Source organism: Cyprinodon variegatus, unplaced genomic scaffold, assembly GCF_000732505.1.
Source record: "Cyprinodon variegatus isolate N-32 unplaced genomic scaffold, C_variegatus-1.0 Scaffold299, whole genome shotgun sequence".
NCBI classification, from domain to species: Eukaryota; Metazoa; Chordata; class Actinopteri; order Cyprinodontiformes; family Cyprinodontidae; genus Cyprinodon; species Cyprinodon variegatus.
Genome location: NW_015150752.1, coordinates 576,508 through 598,501, shown reverse-complemented (window position 1 = coordinate 598,501; position 21,994 = coordinate 576,508). Strand labels below are relative to the sequence as shown.

At 36.3% G+C, this 21,994-nt stretch overlaps 1 protein-coding gene across 3 annotated transcripts in view; it reads left to right on the top strand.

Moving 5' to 3' along the window:
* The window catches only part of LOC107090533 (metabotropic glutamate receptor 3-like), a 68,843-nt gene extending 47,115 nt beyond the window's left edge, over positions 1 to 21,728 (top strand). For all 3 annotated transcript variants that reach the window (XM_015383956.1, XM_015383955.1, XM_015383958.1), the window contains 7 exons: positions 3,324 to 3,566; positions 3,660 to 3,849; positions 5,611 to 5,920; positions 6,034 to 6,227; positions 6,352 to 6,484; positions 12,165 to 12,342; positions 17,191 to 21,728. In XM_015383956.1, the coding sequence (XP_015239442.1) occupies positions 3,324 to 3,566; positions 3,660 to 3,849; positions 5,611 to 5,920; positions 6,034 to 6,227; positions 6,352 to 6,484; positions 12,165 to 12,342; positions 17,191 to 17,267 (1,325 nt within the window). In that variant the 3' untranslated portion in view covers positions 17,268 to 21,728. The remainder of the gene's footprint in view (positions 1 to 3,323; positions 3,567 to 3,659; positions 3,850 to 5,610; positions 5,921 to 6,033; positions 6,228 to 6,351; positions 6,485 to 12,164; positions 12,343 to 17,190) is intronic.
* The last annotated feature ends 266 nt before the right edge of the window (positions 21,729 to 21,994 follow it).

Sequence of the window (21,994 nt, the reverse complement as noted above, 5' to 3'; positions counted from 1 at the left end):
TCGATTAATCGAAATAATAATCGGCCGATTCATCGATTTTTAAAATAATCGTTAGTTGCAGCCCTAGTATTAATTATGCTTATTTTCATTGAAAGTAATATTTGTGGTAGTGACCAAACCAGATACCTGACTCCTATAGCAATACACCATTAAAGACTTTAAGAAGAGCTCATCATCAAAGACAACTCATCAGTCAACACTTTAAAATGTGGGTGAATAATTATAAAAAGCATCTGATTTCTGCTAAGTTAATACCAACTTTCGAGCGTATTCGAGTATGAAAATGTGGCATTTCCATTAAAATGCAAAATATGATGCATGATGAGAAAAGTAGTTTGTATTCTTAATTATACTTGGTGAATTTATTCTGATATTAGTGGGTGTCTGTTTATGCATCTTAGTCAAAGTATTTATTTTAGGTATAGATAAATGATGCAACAAATAATACTTTTCACTAGTACTTGTTTATATATGTCAGTGAAGTTGTTTGTAGAACTGTTAACAGGTGAAATGAATGTGATAAAAACCATAGATCACTACGTTCATGCTGGGGTGAATATGTGCAAAATTCTTGCCATACTCCACTCGTAAAAATTACTCATTGGATTAACTTAATTTAATTGATGGCATTTTTTTTCACCCTATACATTTTTGCTAGCTGAAATTAATCCACATTTATCTGTATGGTGTAAGTTTATTGAGTATGTTCATGCATTTAAAAAAATATACTTTTAAAGAGTAATGAATTCATTCACCAAATTTGAATATTTTTGTTTGGCTTAACTTAATAAAATCTAATTCTTTTGACCAGTATTTGTCCCTGCATTGAATTAAGTTACAGTAAGTTCAACTAACTCATAACGTTTAAATAACCCAATGACATATGAATCAGTTTATCAACTCAATTTTATTTACTTTGTAAACAAAAATGCATGCATGTCACATAGCTAAAATAACCTCGACAAAGACAGAGCTGCATGTAATCATGGATCTGGGCCTCAAGATAACTTATGGTTTCACCAGTGTGGACTTGGCAGCAACAACTCCACCATCTCTTTTAGATGTAGAATTACCTGTCATGCTCGTTCTCTGGCAAAAGTGGTCTAACAATTAAAGGAAATAATCAAAACATTGCAAAGTAACCTACAATTCTTAAGCTCACTTGAAAGACTTTCCTTGTAAGCTCACAAGGTGGCCTCATAGTGAACTCAAGAATTTTATGTTACTTTGCATCATACTTAAAATGTCCATACACATTGTGTTACATCAATGATACTAAACAATTCTGGAACCAATTACTTTGGGTATGTTGAATGGTAACAAAGTGTGTTACCTCAACAGGGGGCTTTAGTAATTATTTGAGTGTGTCATCAAATACTCATGTTATGTTTACAGAAACAAAAAGTATGTTGTCTTTAGCCTATGGTGACTGGGTTGAGATTCATAGAGAAAACTTCCATCATACGTCTCATATCTCTGCTGTCTCCCCTCAGAAGAGTTTTAAAGAATTTTATGGCTCAAACTTGCACTTGCAGACACGTTCTTGATAAGACGTTCTGTCAGCTCAGCATATTCACCTCTATTCAATATACAAAGTCAGGGATGGTGATAATCTATTTACTCTCTGAACTTGATTTTGAGGTATATTAAGGACAACACAGAAAAAGTACCATCAGAGGCATCTTCAATCTTTTAGGCTGCTATCTCTTCATTACATGTAATTACTGCATGCAGCTCATAAGGCTTCAGTACAATCCACCGTCTTGGCAACACACATTTTGGATAATTGGCTAATGGTAAAGTCTTTTTAGGGGTATATTTGTGTTTCTTACTGGCTCGTAGTCTGGCTACCTTTTACCCAGTGTATTTTTAAGACTTTTTATTTATATGGCAGCTGTTTGATAATGAATTATCTCTCTTTTTCATCTTTTGATAGCATCATCACATTGTTATTGCAATAATTAAGCCATCATCTAAGCATTTAGCCCCAAAATTCAAATAAAGCTTGATGCTTTGAATTTCCTGTGACAGAGGGGAGAAGGGAGGAAGATAAAGGGTTTTGCTGTCTCTATGATTTATGGATTTCATAAACGCTAACACCCTCTGCTGCCATTTGACACACCATTCTTCTCCGCACACACTGATCTTGCACAACAAAAGGATGGCTTTAGTGGTTGTTAGTGCCACTCGCATGTACATGCCCGTGAACATGCATGCACGTGCAAACTAACAGCAGGGTCAAGGCTTTGGTTCTGTCAGCATAGCCTCCCACCGAGCTCAAAGCAATACCTTAGCCACCACACTGGGAAGTACAACCTAATGGGGTTCCCACATGCATTTGTGTGCAAATCCAGGCAATTCGACAGATTACTTCCATTCTGTGTTGTGATTTGTCCTGCTATATTGTTATCTATGTATAAAAATCCAATCTGACCTGCGAGTTCTTCATTTAACCCAATCATCATATTAAACCAGGAGGGCGTCACGGTATTATCAGTGCATATTTCCACTGGGTGGCTAAAAGTCTTGTTATATGTTAAGAGATCACAAACCATCACTTGACAGGCAGCACTGTATAACACAGAGGTCTATGTGTCAGCAACTGTGATTTGATTGCTCTGCTATAGGGACAGATGTGGCTTTGTTGTAGATATGCACTTCGTCTGAGTCAAAAGGACCAAGTGTCAGCACTATCAGGTCGGATGCTGCCAACGACACGTCAGGTTACCGTTTTCTCAGTCCACAGTCATTTTCTCCTTCTTTTTATGGCTTCAGCAACATGCCAATTTTACAATCTCCTTTCTTCCCACATCCTCGGGGTAGATGGTAATCCTTTTATAACAACATGTATACAAACCAATTTGGCACTTTCAGCAGTGTGCCTCCCTCGCAGAGGAGACACATAGGCTAATTCCATCAATGAGTGGGTACTTATTACATTGCCCAGGGTTTTTATTCCTATGCTTTTATGACTATATGCTTTTATAGGCAGAATCCTAACGATGCCTTCGGTGATACACAGGATCAGATAAGAAATTAGGCCAGCGATTCTATCCCTATGGTACCTCTGAGAGGAATTTTAAGCCACTTAAGCCATCGCCAGGCATTGCAGCCACTTGCAGCCTATTTGTTAATACATGTAAAACTGTCTTGGTCTCAACAGTAAGCAGATAATTTCGATTGCTTTCATTTTAATCTGAGCTCAGAGAGCGAGATAACCATTGTTTTTTCATATTGTCCCACAGCTGTTTTTCAAAAACTTTGGCACAAGGTTTGTGTTCATTTGTGACTTCTTATCATTTATCTCCTTTTCCCCACTACAGCCCCATTTGCCCCTCCAGGCAGTGAGACAGTTGTGAAGTTTGATTCCCAGGGGGACGGCATGGGCAGATACAACATCTTTAGCTATCAGCGTTCTGGGGAACGTTATGGCTATGTGCCAGTAGGAGAGTGGGCAGAGAGTCTGAGTCTAAACAACGATCTGATACGCTGGCCTAAAGAGGCAGTGCCGACCTCTCAGTGCAGCGACCCCTGTGAGCGCAATGAGATGAAGAAAATGCAGGCAGGTAGGAGAGGGAAGTGTGACTTTTTTTTTCAAAGCAAAGCTTCCTTTATGTTTAAAGATGTTCCCACATGTTGCACATGTTACTGATCCCTAGGCGAGTACTGCTGCTGGATCTGTACAGCATGTGAGCCTCATGAATACCTTGCTGATGAGTTCACCTGCTCGCCATGCGCTCCTGGTCAGTGGCCAACAGAGGACCTCACATCCTGTTATGACCTTCCTGAGGACTACATTATGTGGGAAGATGCTTGGGCCATTGGTCCCATTACCATTGCATGTGTAGGGTGAGTAAAGTACAGGATTTTTTTAATCAAGAAAGAGATTAGAAAGCTTTTTAGATAAATGAAAACCTGCCAGCAGTGACAGATATATATATGAATTTTCAATAACTTAAACCAATATCTTATTTGAATCTGACTAATACAAGCGAGAAATTGACTACAGGCTGAAAATGCAGAAACAGTTCTCTCATCCGAAAGATATATTGGAATAAACCCATAAAGTATTTAAATGAGGAGGAAAATTACTATATATAAAATACAAGTAAACACTAAGTGAAACGTGACAAACTCTAGACCCACGGGCCAAACCCGGTCTGTCACGGTAATTTTTCCAGTTCTCAGAAGCCAAAAAAGGCATATCAGGTCATAGAGGCATATGTTCTTTTAAAGTGTGGAGCATGACTAAAGCGGATAAAGAAAACTGAGTAATAATAGTAATAATAATAGTACTAGAGCAGCAAGAATTTGTAAATATACTATAAAATATAATGTTCAATTTATAAAGCTGCAACTGACCCTTAAAAACTTGATCATGCCAAACCGGACCAATATAAGTGTTTGACTTATCTATAGATGGACCTTAAAGATATATTGAGGCACTTGTAAAGCAATGTTTTAAGCCTTTTAGTCTTGTCTTGAACCATTGTTTAGTTCGTCATCTGAAAATGTTAAAGTATGATACAACAGCAGCCCTGACTGTCCAAAAGAAGAAGTTGCCAAGACACATGCTAACTCTGTGGCAGAAAGCTACCTGCTGCACTGGTGCAGGAACAACAATTAGTCTTCAGAGAGTAAGGAAGTGAGCAAGCTATCTTTAAAACAATGAAATCCTAAATCCAGTTTGCTATCATGCCACAAGCCATATCAGAGCAAACATGAAAGAAATGCCCTGTTTAGATTAAAATTAAATAAAACTTTTGTCCAATGTAGAGAATACTGTGTGGCCATACACACTAGTCAATCTCAAACACCATGCTCAGAGTACAAGGTGATGGTGGCAACAGTGTGCTATTGATTCCCTTCTGGTAACAAGGAATCAAGAAAGCTGTTCAGAGTTAATGTCAAAATATGTAGAGCGAAATTCAGAGAAATCTCTAAAGAAAGGAGTTCGCGGCTGCAATGGACATGATATCAAGCTGAAGATTCAACTTCAAAAAGGACAATGACCAAAATTATACAGCTAAAACTAAAATGCAACGGCAGAGATCAAAGCATATTCATTTTTTAGTATGGTCCTGTTGAGGTCCAGACCTATATTCAATTGAAAATTATCAGCACATTTTTAAAAGACATGTATGTTATTTTATGCGTCATATGTAATATAACATCAGGTGCTTTATTTTGGATGAATAAAATGTACAGTGTTACTTAAGACATACCTGAAATCTCTGAGAATGCAGCATAAATCAGGTCTAAAAATTGCACAGTGGTGGCAAAATCTTTTTCAAGTATTTTAGAAATCTTCTTTACATTTCTGTCAACTTCACAATTTAGCTCAACGCTGCATTGGTAACACCAAATTAAAATAAAGGCTTATGTTGTGGCAAAATGTGGAACAGGATATTTTTAAGGCAATGTAGACACTTTTAGTTCCCATAAACATAAGGGGCAATGCGCATTCCTTCTCTAAATGTTGCACACAGAATTTTGTGTTAGGGTTAGGGTTAGGTCTATTTCTTCAAAGATTTGTAATCTAAACAGACATACATGACATAAACTTTATTCCCAACCATTAATTGTGTTGTGCATGCTCCCTATCTGCAGGTTTGTGTGCACCGGTCTGGTAGCCTGGGTGTTCATCAGACATAACAACACACCATTGGTGAAAGCCTCAGGAAGAGAGCTCTGCTACATTCTTCTCGCTGGAGTCTTTATGTCCTATGCGATGACTTTCCTTTTTTTGGCCAAACCCTCTCCTGCTATATGTGCCCTGCGGCGCCTCGGACTGGGCACTTCATTTGCTGTGTGCTATTCAGCCCTGCTTACCAAAACCAACAGAATCTCCAGAATTTTCAACGGCGTGAAAGATGGGGCGGGCGCAGTGAGGCCGCGCTTCATTAGCCCATTCTCTCAAGTGAGTGAATGCAGCAGTCTGTCCATCAATCTAAATCAGCCAGATGAATGGATGGATAAACTGACACAGAGAAACCCAATGACTTTAATTCTCCTATTCTTCGTTTTTGTCAGGTATTTATCTGTCTGAGTCTGATCTCCGTCCAACTAGTAATGGTCTCAGTGTGGCTACTTCTGGAGGTTCCAGGGACACGGCGGTTTACGTTACCAGAACGACGCCAGACAGTCATCCTCAAGTGTAATGTGCGAGACTCCAGCATGCTACTGTCTCTGGGATATGATGTACTCTTGGTCATCTTGTGTACTGTGTAAGTTTATGTTGTGCTAGTCTCTTAAAAAACAGCTATTACATTTTCTTTTCTTTTTTTTGTTAATCTTACCTGTATCTGTGTGTCATACATTACATCCTGTATGCTTATGTCTTTTTAATAGGTATGCCTTCAAGACCAGGAAATGCCCTGAGAACTTTAATGAGGCCAAGTTTATCGGATTCACCATGTATACCACCTGTATAATTTGGCTGGCCTTTCTTCCCATCTTCTATGTCACATCCAGTGACTACAGGGTATTTTCTTACTTGTGGATTTGCATTCAGATATGTTTCATATAATAATGAAGGAAATTAGGAAGCAACAACACATTTTCATATTCAAAGTAGCCAGCTGCAATGTTTTGTTCACAAAAGGAAAAGATTTACTTTTGAAAAAGTATAATAAATGACAAACGTATTGTTCACCTACTCTTTCACCAATTGCAGAATTTTCTCCTAACCTTGTATGTGGTATTCAGCTTTTGACATTTTTATTTGAAAGCTTTAAAGGATTACTCCCAGAGGCTTATTAAAAATTATATTTTTCAGTGTTAAATTGTGGCAAGCCTGGCTTTGCACAAATTGATCCTAAAATACTTAATACTTGGTATACACTGTGCGATCATTGGGGGGGTTTGTTGGAATATCATTTAGGAATCATTGGTGGTGGCTCTCAATCTGCAGTCTTACATCACACTGCAAAGCCAGGCAGTTTTTTTTAGCATGTTGCGACCAAAGATAACCTGCAATGATTACCTGTCACTGTCTAAAATTTAAAATGCAGGTGTCACAGTATGACAGGTGCTACAACCTACAAGTACTGATAAGTAAATAGCAACCCAACTGTAGAAGATCCGATCCGAAATCAGGGATTTTTTATGAACTTCTCAGATGAAGAACGTCCAAAAACCAGCAGCTACCACGTTACAATACATTTGCATATAAAATTACTCACCTATTTATCCACTATAAGAATCATCTACAACATGGAAACGCAATAACTTATATAAGGGAAAGAGTTTTGGCAAGAAGAGGAGAGACTTCGCAGACAGGGACTGTGGTCCCAGTTAAAATATTTTAAAAAGTAGGCCTTATAAGTTTTGGATTTCTTAATCAATTTCTGTCATGAAGAGTCTGTCCTAATTGCAACATAGAGCATCACGCACAGAAGAAAATAGCTCCCTCTTTCTATTACACACAAACAGGTGAGCACTCTGACTATAGCCAATAACTGGTGAGTAATTAGAGCAAGAAAGAAATATTTTCCCTCATGTTGGATTATTTCAGCGCAAGTCAACAGCAAGATTTTTGCTTTTAGAACCTTTAGAATTTTGGGATTGTGCAATTTTTTATTGTGTTACAGTTGTGTAAAGCCTCCATGAGAAAACATGTCGCAGACTACAAGTTTAGGTATTCTCTCTGTGAACTAGCCTCTTTTTTTTTCTTCTTTTTTTTTTTGTCATGTTCAGCATTATGGCAACAGGATTGGAATCTTAGTGCCATGTTCTGCCCAACTTTTTGCTTTGCCAAGGGAGGCTTGTCAGGAACTAGCATCCTAAGTTGGTCATTTTTGATTTACCCCCATTGCGTCCAAATTCTCTCTTTTTCAGATTTCATTTTTAAGTCGTAACAGCACAGATGGCTGTCATATATGTCTAATAAAGTTTCTTATCATTACTGATCGAGTTTAACACTTAGGTAAATTTAGAAAGATATTTCCAGATTTGGCATTTCCATACCAGTAACTCACCAGCAAAAATTATTTTCTAAAAAAACAACACCTCACTGCAATCACAGCAAGGTGAACTGTGAACAGCAATGATATACAAAAAACTAAAGTAACAGAACAATTACTTATTCCATTCCATGTTGCAGTCCCTTAAAAAAAGCGCACATAAATTACCTTGTTCATACAACAATGTTCTTTTGCATATTGTAGCAGTAATTTTGTTGATACTGCTAAAATATTATTCAGGCTTGATATTAATCAATAAATGACTAATAGAATGACCAATAACTTCAATATTTCACACTGTAGTGCCACCAAACTCACAGTTCAAACAAACTATTTATTCTTGATCATACAACAACTCTTACATTGGGAAAGTATAAAACAAAATACATTTTGGTGGAATTTAAGATAATAAATAAGGACCAATAAATACTTCATTACACATTGTGGTGCCACAGAAATTCACAGAGAGAAGAGAGAGGAAGAGAAAGACTGCAAGGAGAAGAGAGAGGAGCAGGAAATTGAAACTTTCTCTTCCATCAATCATTATGGGCAATGTGAGATTCAGCAAACAACTTAGACAAACTCCAAGTCCTAGCAAGGACCCAGCCAGAATATTGGCAATGTAGCATTATGTGTTTCACTGAAACTCCACCTTAGTCTTCAGGGGTTTCTGACAGAGTGAGTCACGCTGAATCGTCCTAACTGTTCTGGAGAAATCAAACAACTGGATTCTTATGGCGCTGTCTACCTTGCTTAAATGACACTAGGTTTGTTGAAGCAGGTGTGTGATGGCATCTTCAGCTCCAACTTCACAATTATAAGCAAATTGCAAGGAGTCCTCATAGCTACTTGTTTGTTTGCTCAGGTGAATTGTAGTTTTATCAAGAGGGGATGGTTTATTTGTACTGTGAGTTTTTTTTAGGCAATTTGTAATAAGTAGTTATTCGCCATTTTATTGGATGTTTATTGCCTAAATTCCACCAAAATTGAATTTTGACTTATATTCCCAACTTAGGGGTTGTAAAGTAGTATGATCAAGAGTATATATTGTTTTTGTACTGTGAGTTTGGTGGCACCACAGTCTGAAATAGTTAAGTTGTTGGTCATTTTATTAGATGTTTGATGTTATGATTCCCCCTTAATCATTTTTTTACATATTTTCCCAAATTAGGAGACTTGGTATGAACAAGGTAGTATATGTGTGCTTTAATTTTGAAGGGACTGCAAAATGAAATGGAATAAGTAATCATTCTGTTACTTTAGGGTTTGCTAAAATCCTTAGATTATTCAAAAGAATTACCTTTCAATTCAAAAATTACAATCTGAAAACAATTAGATCGCATAGATTATTTTGATTACACTACACATGTCCTTGGTGTAGCCATTACATTTATTTTGGTGTTGCATGTTGCAGACGGTCCCTGCACCGTCAAGAAGAAGAGGCACACTCTGCAAAGAGCAAAATGCAATTCCTCTATCGTTAAGGACGGCCCTCTTTGAGAAAAATACGATTGTAGCTCACAGTTCACCTTGCTGTGATTGCAGTGAGGTGTTGGTTTTGCAGAACCAATGATCCATTGGTGAGTTATTGGATATGAATATCTTTCAAATCTTACCTATGTAATCTCAATGTTGTGCCAAAAACAGATAATTCCATGTCATATACTATATCATGCAATAGTCTTATAATATTGAAAAAATTGCACTATGTAGAAAGAGCATTAGGCAAGCAAATGGTATCTATCTCTGATAATTTTTTCCAACATTTAAATGAGGTGTTATGAAAAAGTCTGTATCCTTGTGCTACTGAGCCGTAGCTACAGATAAAGATCTGTCACATTAAGGAAAAAAGATCATAAGTGAACTTAAATGCTAAATTAAGACGCTCTCAATATTTAAATGTTTCTTACCCTTACAGTTTTTCCCCGATGATTAACAGTGGGAGTCATATCACAGATCAGTGTGTAAATGTGAAAGGTGTTGGGCATTAATACTGAATGCTGTAAACATTTTTGATTTGAAAAAAACACAGCTGGTAACCATTGTGGGGTTCCTGGCAACTAGTTCTTACCAGTACAACTTCCTCTATGCCTGTTTTATTCTGTTTTTATTATTATTATTATTATTCTTTTGGCATCCAGTGTGGACAGCAAAGTAAGAATTTAATTGTACAAGGAAACTTTTTTTATTGTGCATATAACAGTAAAGGATATTTATTTGATTTAATATTAGGCATAATCAATAATTAATAAATATTTGTCCAAATATTAACATTTTAAAGTATTGCCATACATAATATTTCATTTTATTTATCACCCCACAGCTGTGTAACAAACACATTTATCCAACTCTCCATTTCACTCACCAACACATCTATTTCTGCCTTGGTTAAATGATAGTAAGCATTAAATAACATTGATCAGCTTACTTATTATTTTTGCTTTAACAATCCTTAGTTAACAATACTTTAAAAAGTACATTTTTTGTAGCTTCTTTTCCCTCAACATAACTGATAAAAACAGTCAGGTAACATAGGAAATAAATGGCTGGTAACTTTAATCTACAGCTAATCCCATCGGCAGATGCTCCAGTTCTGCAGTTCTGAAGTGACAAACAGGTTCTGTTAAACTGCTGACACATGTCCACACTTACCATCAAAGGTGGATGAATGCGCTCCTAAGCCTCAAAAATCCCATGTACACCTACACACTTTAAGCAGACATGTTCACAAGCACAAACTGTTTCAAAGGGTGTGAGAGAGAGACGTGCCGCCCGAATTGCCCATTTGATCCTTAAGCAAAAAAACCTGAATTATTGTTTTCATTTCCATTTTTTTTTTTTGCTGAAATGTCTCTTTAAATTTGTCTCTGTCATCTGAAAAAGAAAATATTATAACAATTCTTACTTAAAGATTACTCTTGTGCAGACATAACATCCTCCCACATTTATAAATATTTATATAAACAGTGGAGATGTTGGATTGTTGATTACTGACGAATGTGCTCAGCTGTGGTGTGATTTTACTTTCTGTTAACACTTAAGAGTGGTGATTAGGGGAACCTGAAATGAGCAAGCAACAGACACTGCTGCAGAACTGTGTTTAAGAGAGTGGGAAAGCACTTAGCATTGATTTATACAATGAACCACAAAGAACAAACTTAAATTGAACAGGGAGAGACTATTAAGTTTGGCTTCGGAGTTCTCTGTTGATTGAGTCTTTATTGATTGATTCAGTAATTGTTATTCTCCGGACTAAAGTGAAGTAAGAAGATATTGAAATAAGAGTTGTACTCCTGCTATATGTGTCGTATTGGCTATATGCATTATTAGAAGTCAGATCTCTCTTAAACAGTACTTTAATTATTTGTTTTAAAGATTAGAAGCTCTACTGATGCAATAATGTATCTCTAGTAGGTCACAGTGCCATAACAAATTATTCAGTCCTCTACTTTTTTTTCAAATTTAAAACTAGAATCTTCATTGTAGGTCTAAAACAATTAATCATATTGATCATGATTAATTGATTATTGAAATAATCATCAACTCATTTAGTTATCGATTAATCATTAAATGGAGTGTAGAGAGTCTATAACGTGCCTTAGCTGACAGAGCCACCTGCTTAAGCAGCAATTCTACCAAATTCTAGAAAAAAATATGTACATATTTTCCTCTTAAGATAAAAAAATATTTTTCGTCTTCTAATACACTCTTTTCAAAAGTCCTCAAGTGGAAAAGTTTTAGTTTCACCTGGTTAAATTTGGCCAGGTGAAAAGTCTTTTTTAAGGAACCTTTTGCCATCTGATTAATCGATTAATCAAAAAATGAATCAACAGCTTAATTGATTTGTAGAATAATCGTTAGTTGCAGCCCAATATCATTGTATTTTCTGAATTGGTTTTTTTAATTTGTATGTCCACTGATATGTTGTGTTTAGGGTTTATATTTAGTCCTTGGAATAAAAAAATGCATGTCCATCTACCAAACAATTATGTACTAGTTTTTTCAGTGTTTTGCATAAAGACACAAAAGTTTGAGATGATAATGTGATGAAATATTGAAAATTTAAAGGTACTTTTACTTACTTTTACAAAGCACTGTGCAGTCAATGTATACATTAAAATTATCTGCTGAATTGTAAATGGATGATTAATTAAAGTAAAAAAAAAATAAACTCAAAATTTCTGTTTCTTTTTTTTTCAGGTTCAGACCACTACCATGTGTATCTCTGTCAGTCTAAGTGGCTTTGTGGTCCTGGGCTGTATGTTTGCTCCCAAGGTCCATATCATCATGTTTCAGCCCCAGAAGAATGTGACCAGCCACCGGCTTAACCTCAACCGCTTCAGTGTCAGCGGGGCTGCCACTACATACGCATCTCATGGTAGGTTGTTTTTATTGAAACAGCAGGTTTTCTCTTTCAGAGAGGCTCATTTTGGATTCAGTGCTCACAAGCATTTGTTGTGCTGAATCCCAAAAGTGTTTATATCCAATGCTCTTGTTTAACAACTTAAAAACTAATGTTAGATATAACTAAACACCATTTTTTATTATCCTGATCTTAGATTTCATTCAATATGGTACAAAAAGAAAATATTACAAGAAGATTTAATATAATTGCAAAGTTTTGTTGGTAAAGCTTTTATTGTCAAAGGATAAGGATTGAGATATTTGTCTTACTGACTAGATATCTTAGGAGTGATCAAGGGAAGTAATATTCGAAGATATAAAAAAAAAGCCAACAGTGACCCCCGAGAGTGGCCCTGACCTTGAACTTTTGAATATTTGTGAACCATGTTTCACACACAGACATCAATTTCTAACAGATTGTATTGGTATGGTATCGGCCAATACTGAATAGCCAGGTAATACATTAACATGAAAGCTAACATTTCTGATGAGTAAGGTGAGAACTTATCTTTTTATTTTTTATTGTTATTATACTTTAATACTCCCAGAGGGAAATTAATTCTCTGCATTTAACCCACACCCTTTGTGAGCAGTGGGCTGCCATTGTGCGGCGGCCGGGGAGCAGTGTGGGGTTAAGGGTCTTGCTCAGGGACCCAGAGTGGCAGTCTTTTGGAGTGGGGGATCAAACTCACAACCACATGATTCAAAGCCCTATGCCCTAACCACTAGGCTGCAACTTCCCTTAAAAAAAATTTTAAAAATCCTGCCAGAGACTCAATTTTGGCTTTTTAAAATATTTGGCATCTCTCTAACTTGCTAAGTTACATGTATCCAAGTATCAGCCTAAATAGTTATCACATTCATGAAAGGAGAATTGGATTTAGTTTTTTTACAGCTTAGAGCTAATTTAATTTAAATTGATGGTTAGAATAAAAAAAGTCAACAAAATGAGAAATTGTATACCATTTGTTTGAAAAATGTTTATTATAGTATAATTGTGTATTCTGACCACACACAGTGGCTATGGCTTACTCCACAAAGCCAGAGCATTCACTGCTCCTCCCTCAACTCCTGTAACTAGATAGAGCTGAGGTGTTGGCAAACAGCAGCACCGCATGGAGAGAGCGGAAACAAGCTGAACTTTTCTATGAAATCGCGACACAGCAGCCAATCAGAGACTGGTTGTAAGTGAAGCTTTTTTCTCTTAAAATGGAAAACAGAGAAAATAATGTTAAAAACGGTAGAAATAAGGAATGCTATCAAGAGGTCTTTAGGTAGCTTTAAAAAAGCTATTTTAATTTAGTCCTAAAAGGACTGCTAATCGTCCTCAATCACCTTAAGCACAGAGCCCAGTCTGTCACTGCACACTGACCCCAGCATCAGTGCTTCCTGTGTGGGTGGATTTACAATGAAGTCCCGCCTATTCTTCGAATCAGAGCTCTTTTTTTCAGAGCTTTTCGGGCTTATCCAAAAATGTGTTGGTCTCCCCAAGGTGATTCAGAAGTTTTTCATAAGAAACAATTTAGCAGTAGTCTGTGATGTTAAGTTTTACCTGTCTTTTTATTGTGAAATGCCGACAGACAAAGAGTCCATGGCAGGAAATGACCTGGGAGTGCTGTCGATTTACTAAATATCAAATAATCATTCCAGCCACTAAATAAGGTAAACATGCCCACTGGTATATTCAATACCAGCACAGGAATTATGTTTTGCAATAACTTTATATCAGGAAACAAGCTCAGCAATAGCGTCTGCTGGGATGGCGACGTCATCGGCCGTAAATAAAAATTGTGAAGGATTTGTCCTTTAACTCTTGTTCATATAATGTGGTCTAACATGAAATATTAAGTATTTATTTCCAAATGTATGTTTTTCATTATCAATGCCAATTTTTAGTCTCCAATGACTGTGTGATCTTTTAAAAAAGAATTTGCTGATATTTATACATTTTTACTTACTCCTTCATTGTTACAATAGCTTAAAATGCACTTATTTATATTTCTCTTTGCCTGTCTGACACGATTTTTATTCATTTATGAAACACTTGACATACTGACTGAAAACTGAGATTCTTCCATTTTGGAAATTTATTTTATCAGTATTTAAAAAACTATTACTTTTTCAAGCCTTTAAAAGACAATTAAAAGTTTTTACTTTTAATTTTCATGACAAAAGAAGAAGAAAGATTGAAGCTGCAGTTTTCCCATGTAAACACGGTGAATAAACTGTGCTGATTACCATGTCGTCAGAGAAGAGATAGCACTGTTTTCTGACCTGCTGTACCTGAGGACAGAATTAGAGCTTAAATTGATTGGCTCTGGTCTCAGAAGCAACTATCTTTTTTCCTAATGGTGTAAGTCCTAGTGTCTTTGTCAGTCACACACTGCGGAGAAAGTGCACAGCGGGAAGTACAGCTGATCAAACAGAGAGGGATAAAACAACATGGCCCATTGTGAGAATGGGGCCAAATACCGGAAGAATAAAAAAAAAGGAATTTGAAGGAGACACATCCTCTGTCTAAAACAACCAGACTGATTAAAGTCACAAATAAATCCAGAGATAATTAGTTGCCACATACATCTTTTAAATTTACATTAAACTATACATTTCTATACATATCAGAATGAAAAACCATACAATAATAATACAGGTTTACTTCATGTCAACTCAGTGTGACTATTTAATCCCTTTATACAGACGGTTGTTGCTTTTGTTTGCAATTGATAGTTGCAAGTGTTTTTAGTTCCTTACACTGTCTTATTACAGTACCAGTCTTTCTGTAAGAACATTGGACGTTTAACTTTAATTTCTTAAATTAAATTTCTGGGAGCAGTTTATTTTTTTAATACCAAAATTTGAAACAATTATCATTATCAGCTAAATAATTCTGCTCCATCGAAGGGGAGTTCAATGTATTTTAGAGTACACTGTATACACAAATTATTACAACTTTTAATTGAAAGTGTAAAACAAAGTAATTATATCAATTTCCGTGTCTAAACTTGAGAAATATCTTTAAAGAAAACGAAAATAAAAAAAACAAGTAGAGGGAAGTAAAAAGCACAGCAAAAACCTGCTAATAAGTAATTAAATTTCGTTTATTTAAATTGGACCAATTCAGAACATTTCATCTTAAGACCTTTTACAGAGACATTTCATTCAGATCATAAATTCAGATTGGTAAACAGTTTTCTAATTATGGAAACCTGGCTGACTTTGCAGGACAATCTCCTCCTGGATGAGCAAGTTGTCTTTAACTCAACAGCAATCCCTCACACTAAGCATGCATGCAGTGACAGTGAGAAGAAAAATGCCCTTTTAACTGGAAGAAACCTCCAGCAGAACCAGGCTACGTGTGAGCAGTATTCCGCCGAGTGTGATGGGTGTTAAAAAAGATAAGAGCAAAAAAAAAGAAAGGAACATAAAAGCACTGATCCATAAATGCTTTCTATGCCAGCATAGGTAACAGTAAACTACCTCCATAGATGGCTCTGTCTAGGAAAGAAACAGTTATGCTGATGAGCTCTGAGCCAGTTTTCATATCAAAGGGAGGAAAGAGAGCACATAGAGTCACAGTAAAGAGGAGCCCATAACTATATCTAGGACAGAAGCAGGACATAATGAGTGATGACCAGAAGTGTCAAGTAACAAAGTACAAATACTTTGTTACTGTACTTAAGTACGCTTTTTAGGTATCTATACTTTGCTCCATTACTTATTTTTCTTCCTACTTCTGACTTCTACTCATTACTTTTTCACACAAGTATCTGTGCTTTCTATTCCTTACATTTTTAAAACAAACATTAATCGTTACTCTTGGCTTCGGTTTAATGTTTATAAATATTTATTTCACTACCTATGCGCCATCCAATGCAGATCATTGGTGCCATCCACATCCAGTGAAAACTAGTGTAATTGGATGAGTCATATAACGCAAACACTCATTGGATAGCTAAAGGAAATCATCAGAAGCAAGCAGGTGTTCTTCAAACTCCAAACGTGAATTGTCTATGCCATGCTACAATGTCGGATTCAGAAAAAGATGTTGAAATGTCGGAAACAGGCGAGAGCTGGAGACGGAGACCAACAAGACCTCCCTCATCCTTGGCCCTATCTCAAAGAATTATACAATCGAAATAGTCAAAGAATTTAGCTTTGAATTCATATAGTGGTATCTGGATGTTTTTTTTAAGGTTACTTTATGCTTTTATACTTTAAGTAGTTTTTTTAGCACATTCTTTTTCGCTTTTACTTGAGTAAACTGCAGTATCTATACTTCTACTTAAGTAACAAATGTGTGTACTTTTGACACCACTGGTGATGACATTACAAAAAATATGGATTGTTTCCACTCAAAATCGCAATAGCTAAGTTTCCTGCTATAATGTGAATTATCAAAGAGAAAATCCATGTCCTTCTTAATTCAGTAAGGACGGATAATTCAAGAGAAATGTTGAACAAAAGCATAAAGCTTTAAAACAAACCAGCACTCTGGCTTATTATCCAGAAAATTCTAAGATAAATAAAACACAAACAATGAGAAGCCTTCTTTTAATTTGATGGGGGACATATGTGAGTATGTTTAAATGAAACCAAGTAATTGTGGTTCATTCTTTTGAATGAATCAGAATTGTATAAAAATGCTCCAAATATTTTTTTTTTTTTTTGCAAAACACAGATAATAAATCAACATAATCAAAAAAAGAAAGACTTAAGTAAGGGCTAAGGGGGAAAAAATGTTTTATTTATCCAGTAAAATATTTTATTTAGTGGTTTATAATCGATCGTCATATTTTAATATCTTGTTCTGTTTTGTTCCTAGCTTCTGTCAGTGCCCACTTCGTCCCAACAGTGTGCAACGGGAGGGAAATAGTTGACTCGACCACTTCCTCTCTGTGACATCATCCAGTTCGCTCGCTAAACCTGCCCCAGCGACTGTTAGCCAAGTGACGAACATTTTTCATCCCAGCTTTGTTTTTATTCCCCCTTTTAAACACACAAACACTCTCTTACATACACACACAAACACACTCACACAAACTGAATACAAGCAAACGCCTTCCTTGTGGACTAGAACTGTATTGTTTTACAAATGTAGAAAGTGTGTAACTATAATTAAATTATTTTCTAGGGATGTATATACATTGAATCAACATTGTTGTACGTAGAGAAATGAAATAACAAAAAAAAAAATGTTTTTAGGAGGAATTTTTTGGAAACTTTGTTTTTGATAGCCTTGTTTCAATGTAAAAAGACATAAGCTTAAATATGGTAGGGGGACTGAGTCCTTCCATCTGGATGCACATTTGTGGCTCTGCTTGCCTCACTGCAATACCCACAGACTTTTGATTCTCATGCTTTTTGTAGTACCTCATTGTAATAACTAACTGTATGCATTTCTAATGTGGATCTGTACATTTGTATATTATACTACTGATGGTTCAAAGAGCACAATGTTAAAGGTCTTGAGACATCAGAATGAATGTGGACAAAAAGATAACTGGACGAACTAGAACAGCCAGATAAGAAACTAAAAATGGAAACAAATGCATACAGAAAGAAAGAGACAGAGAGAGATCCATCATATTTAGTGATATATTTCTGTTTGAAAATATATCGTATTTCATCTTAATAGATGGTAATTGTTTCCTGGATCTTTGTCAAAATGGTCTTTGGCTGTTTTGGCAGAAAAACATGTTTTACTTTTGATACAAATGATATTATTTTCTAATTATGGTATCCCTTTATCTAAATGGCCATCATTCCAGAGATGTGTTCAGCAAAGCATCACTTTTTCCCTGCCACTTTTAAGCTGATGTGTTTTAAAGACTGCTGAGATGCATTGCTAATAAGGAATAGCTGGCTGAAAACACTTTATTAAATCCCCTAAAGAACAAACAAAAACAAAAAAATTCAGTTACCCAGTTTTTAAAGTGTTTTGCAAAAGGATTCAGACCATTTGATCTTTTTTACATGTTGTCATCTAACACCGTCAGTTTATTATAGTGGATTATTATTGGATAAAGCAACAAAATGGTTGCATAATTGTAAAGTAAGAGAAAACCATGATACCATGTTTTAACATTCTGTACAACTAAAATATTATAAAAGAGTCTCTTTCTAAAATTACATTAAGCTGCATTTAACTTCAAGTTCTTTGGAGTTTCTCTCTACCAGCTTATCATCTGGAAACTGAAATTATTGCCCATCATTCAAAATGAATACCGTTTGTGAACTGCAATAGTCAAGTTTTAATTCTCCATTTTAAGTTTGGACTTTAAATGAAAAAAATAATTGCACTGATTTAATCTAGGCAATCCCAATGTATTTATGTATTTTTAGTGTTGTTATCTGTTTGAATGTGAAGTTTAAACTCAGAGTACAGCCGTTTGCAGCCTTTGAGAGGCTTTTCTTCAAGATGAGCCCATCTTCCCATGGACCTTATGAGCTTCCCTATCCCTGCTTAAGAACGGCCTTCCCACAACATAATGCATCCATCACCCTGTTTCACATTTTCCACAACAGATTAAATTTCGGAAATTGGCTTTAAGTTTAATGTTGGTCTTATTTCACCAGTAGACCCTCTTTATCTTTTTTTTTTTATTATTTCCCATACATGTTTTTTGGTAGTAATTCTGAATTTTTGTGTTACTACCTTTAAAGAGTGACTCTCTCCTTGCTACTCTTCCATTATGGTTGGGTTAGAGAAGTGCATGAGTAACAAATATATCTTTAGTAGTTTTTTTTATAAAACCACACATCTGTTTCTTTGCACTACCCAGTTATGTAATTATGAATTTCCACAATATAAAATATGAATAAAGTATATTGATGTTCCAATGTTCCAAGAATACTTTTGCAAAGCACTATATGAACTTTGGGTTCCTAAACTGAGAAAGTATGTCGCTAAAGAAAAAGGGGATGTTTTGCTGAACACACGTTGACTTTTTCCACCTTTAGGGGAGTAGTAGCTTCTAATTCATGCCCTATAGATACCGTCTGGTTTGATATTTTCAATATGGCTATGTGCCTTAATCTGTGTTTGATAGATAATTGTTGTTAGAGATCAGATTTACACTACCAGCTCAAAGTCTTTGTTTGGTTGATGTAAAAAAGTGGCCTCAGTATGAAGACAATGCGTCTATGGCAGCAGGTTTATTTTATGTGAAGTAAAGGTCCAGGAATTCTAACAAATCACACGTTTTAAGTGGGTTCCTTGAGTCTGAAAAACAAAGAATATTTAGAAAAAATATGTTTAGGTCTGTGTTTTGTCCTCCTGCTATCACCTCAGTAGCTGCAGGTAAAAGAGGGAGGAGAAGGGGAAACAGGCTACATCATTAGGAGGAATTCAGAGAGTATTTGACTTGTTGAAGTGTGCAGTTTACAAGCTTGTGTTAAAATGTGTTTATGTTGGGAAGCACAGTGGAGCAGCTGGCTTTGGCAGTCCCACAGAGGCTCAGGAGACGAAGGACAGCACATTTTGTCAGCTGCTGGCTGATCCACGCCAGCAATAGATGTTAGAGTAGAACAGATATGCACAGCCCCCAGAAAAAGGGGATTTTCTCATTCATACAGATGTAAATGTTTGGATGTGATTCTTAAAATTACTGAATAAATTTAATATAAAAAAGCGACTTAGAGGGAAACTTTAACAGCTAAAGATAGCAGAGTAATTTATTACATTTAATTTAATTGTCCTGCAATTTTTGTTGAACTTAGGAATATTTTTCACAAAACTGATCTCAATGTTTACATATTATATGCTGTCTAAAATAAAGTATGACTGTTACATTTGATGTTTTAACCAAAAAAATGATCAGAATAACTTTTTTCAAAGCAGTGTTTTTGTCAAATACAAAGTAGATGTTTGCAGAACTTTTAGATTCCATCTTCTGAGTGGTCAGCATGTTTGCACAGCCTCCTGTGTTCACTGAACTAAATGATAGAAGGGATTTCAAAGGTTGTGTCAAGAGGAGGCAACCTACATTGGGGTGTGTTTATTAGGTGCAGAGAGCAGCAAGAGACAGCGATGTGGCAGAGATGCTGCTGCTGCTGCTGCTCCTGCTGGATTATGTAAAGCACTCACAGAGCCCAGAAGTCGGCAGCGCCTCTGTGGAAGCTCAAAGCATCCCACAGATTCACAGTGTTTGTTAGAAGAAGGTTTAGCCATTCACTCTGTGGTCCTGCTCCCTCCAGATACACACCACATGACAGGTTGCTATGGACAACCACAACTAACACATCCAACACTGGAATGTCTTAGTTGGCAGCATGAAGAGAAAAACTGGGAGAAGGGATGAGGAGTGCTTGAGTAAAGAGAGACAGAAAGAGAGAGAGAAAAACTGGGTTGAAGGTTCTGATCCAAGTTGGCAGACACCAATGAGATTGGGCTCTTTAGGGCCCTGTACTCACGGCTTTTTAATAGGCACACAAACAGAGCACTTAACCCTGATTCTCCAGTCATTTAGTCCAGGGACCAGTCCAAGACAACAGTCTCACACTCTTCCCTGACCCTCTCTCTCACAGTCCGCCTCACCCTTCAACCTTTCCCTTACCACCTTTTGTGCACCCCATCTCCACTCCGTGTGTGAAACTTGTGACTGATTCGGTCTCAGCCAAGACCACCAAAGCCAGAGCAACAGACTGGTGGCTTAAACTTGAACTGAAGCGGTCTTCTAAAGCACATGACATGGAAGCTGCTGTGACAAGGTTAGAAAAGAAATGGAGGGATGTCAAACAAAGGATTTGGAAAATGAATGGTGGAGGAATTGAATTGAAAACTCAGATGTAAAGGAACACATTGCTTTAATTCTCATTACTTTCATGGAAATGATCATCTCATCTCCTCCATAAATTAATTGGGAAACTTCTTTAATTGGTTTTCCTCATGAATATCCTTTACAAATGGCAATCTATTAAGGACACTGTTCCTCTTTTCAGGCTTTGCCAACTGTCATTTCTTTTTACAAAGGTCTACCCCCCACCCCCTCTATATAGCAGAATGTGTCCCTGGCCTCTGGGCTTTGAAACAAGAAGAGAACTCAAGAGACAAAGCGAAACGGATATCAATCTGAACTCTTGGAACTGGCTGGTCACAAAAAGCAATAGCTCCTGCATTTATGAAATGTGCAATAAAGAGGCTGTGATGACATCATAATAAAGACCATGAAGTAAACATCAGCTGTTGTTTCCTCCTCCCTCTCTTTGCCATGTGTGCCATGTAGGATTCACAGCATTTGTTGGCTCTAACACCTTGCCTGATCTGTTCCCTTAAATAAAAACACTCCAATTAAACCATCTACTGGAGAGTTTCCTGCACTAGGACAATGCATGCCAGTGAAGAATATCAGCCTGGTAAAGAGAGAAAAAATGAAAGAGGGAAAAAGGGGTAAAAATACAATATAAAGGAACATTTTAAATTTTGTTTTTGCAAAATCTTACTTTATACTACAAAACTGACTTTCAGAAAACAAATGTTGGATGTTTGTTTAACATCATAGCATCATTTGTTTAATTTGATGTTGGTTTAACAAAAGGCTTTTCTAATCTTTTAGGGCTGCATCATCATTTTAAAGTTTACATAAACCGAGCAGGGTGAGGAGTGAGGCCTTTTACCTTTGGAAAGA